Raw genomic sequence first — 2,068 nt, 5'->3', positions numbered from 1 at the left:
AAGGGAATGTTTCGGGCTGCACCTGTTCACTCCAAACTTGAGAGTGGGTGAAACATTCGCACAGCATGTGTGGGTGTATATATTATAGATGGGTGTGTGGGGGAATTTGTGTGTATAAATTTAGACGTGTGTGTGTGTATATATATGCAAGTAAATTTTGATATACAGACATATACATGCACATACCCACATAGCATAGATATCTCCGTGTGTGTGTGTGGATGCTTATGAATGTACATATGTATCTATGTGTGTATGTACACACACACACACGCGCGCGCGCACGCACAGAAACTTACCATCATCATCATCTGTACCTGCTAGAAATGGCAGCTAAGCAGTACATTGTGGCATGTAAACGAAGGCTGGTTAGTATATTGCTATCGTTTTCCATTTCTTTTATGTGCTACAGTTGTTGGGCTGTGGCCATGCTGGTGCACTACCATGAACAGCTTTATTTGAACGAATCGAGCCCAGGACTGATATTTTTTTAAGTCTAGTACTTATTCTGTCAGTATCTTTTGCTGAACCACTAAGTCACGGGGGCACCTTTTGGGTAAATATATTCTGCTGAGTCCTGGATTTGACTGATGAAAATTACCTAGAATAAGTGCTAGGCTTAACCCTTTCGTTACCATATTTATTTTAAGATGCTCTGTGTTTCTTTCAATTAATTTTAAATATAACAAAGAATTTAGTAAAATAACTTCGTTATCATTAAGCTAGTGTTAGGAACATAAATTGTGACTAAGGTTTGGTGGAAGATTTTAATTTCAAATACATGAAAACAAGACATTTGTACTCAGAGCCAGAACTGGTTTCAGCTGGGTTGGTATCAAAAGGGTTAATTGTAGTTTGACCTGAAGGTTTTCAAGAATTAGAACCACAATCACTACCTCGACAACTAACCATTTGAGAATATGTAGGACATGGGAGTGGAGCAAGTGTTTGTATGATCTCAATGTGTGGTGCACGAAAAACCTGTTAATTGGTTAATTATTAGAAGGATTAATTAGTAGTTAAATTAATAAGTAGCAGAATTATTAAGAGTAAAATTAATTAGTTGGAGGATTAATTCTTAATTAAATTCTTGAGTTTCTGGCTTTTCGTGGTTTAGTTGAGTAATTTGACTTGTTGTTGCGTTGTCCCTTTATGTGAACCCTGTTGTTCACCCTGTCTGACCACTGTTCAAAGATCTTCCTGTTATTGTCATCTTGTCTTTTTTGTATAATCAGATTTCATTATCCAATGTACTCTTCCCTGTCAACAGAAATTTGGCTGCTATTTCTATATGACTGTATCGGGCAGTGGTTCCAATCTTTTCAGTAGCAAGCGGCCCTTTTTATTTAAATGAATTTTTTCCACATATCCCAGGATTTTGAAAAAAAAGGTTTGTGTAGTTAATAAACTGTGGTTGTAGGGTTAAGAAGTTCGCTTCCCAACCACATGGTTCTGGGTTCAGTCCTACTGCATGGCACCTTGGGTGAGAGTCTTCCACTATAGCCTCAGGCTGACCGAAGCTTTGTGAGTGGATTTGGTTAGTGGAAACTGAAAGAAGCCTGTCATGGTTATATATGTAGATCTGTCTGTCTGTTTGCCTACCTACCTGTCTGTCTACCTGTCTGTCTGTCTATATATTCTGTTATAAAAACTGCACTACTTTCTGACTTGCCCTTTTGTCTAGCTATCTGCAGCTATATCTATCTATCTATTTATATGTAGCTATCTATCCATCTGTCTGTCTGTCTGTCTATCATCTATCTATCTAGCTACCTATATCTATCTATCTATCTATCTATATCTGTCTGTCTGTCTGTCTGTCTCTCCGTCCGTCCGTCCGTCTGTCCATCTGTGTGTCTGTCTATCATCTATCTATCTATCTTATCTATCTATCTCTTTCTATCTATCTATCTATCTATCCATGAATGCATCCGTCCGTCCATCCGTCTATCTATCTATCTATCTATCTATCTATCTATCTATCTCATTATCTACCTACCTACCTACCTACCCATCTACCCACCTACCCACCTACTTATCTACCTCCCTCCCTACCTCCCCCTCCCCC

At 38.5% G+C, this 2,068-nt stretch overlaps 1 protein-coding gene across 1 annotated transcript in view; it reads left to right on the top strand.

The window, feature by feature from the left end:
- Positions 1-317: 317 nt before the first annotated feature.
- LOC106871147 (transcription initiation protein SPT3 homolog) overlaps positions 318-2,068 on the top strand; it is a gene marked incomplete at its 3' end in the record, with an annotated part of 102,758 nt that continues 101,007 nt past the window's right edge. Inside the window, exon 1 of the mRNA XM_052977152.1 lies at positions 318-368. Coding sequence (XP_052833112.1) covers positions 327-368 — 42 coding nt within the window. The remainder of the gene's footprint in view (positions 369-2,068) is intronic.

The sequence above is a fragment of the Octopus bimaculoides genome, chromosome 27 (assembly GCF_001194135.2).
Source record: "Octopus bimaculoides isolate UCB-OBI-ISO-001 chromosome 27, ASM119413v2, whole genome shotgun sequence".
NCBI lineage: Eukaryota > Metazoa > Mollusca > Cephalopoda > Octopoda > Octopodidae > Octopus > Octopus bimaculoides.
This window is presented reverse-complemented; position numbering and strand designations above follow the sequence as displayed.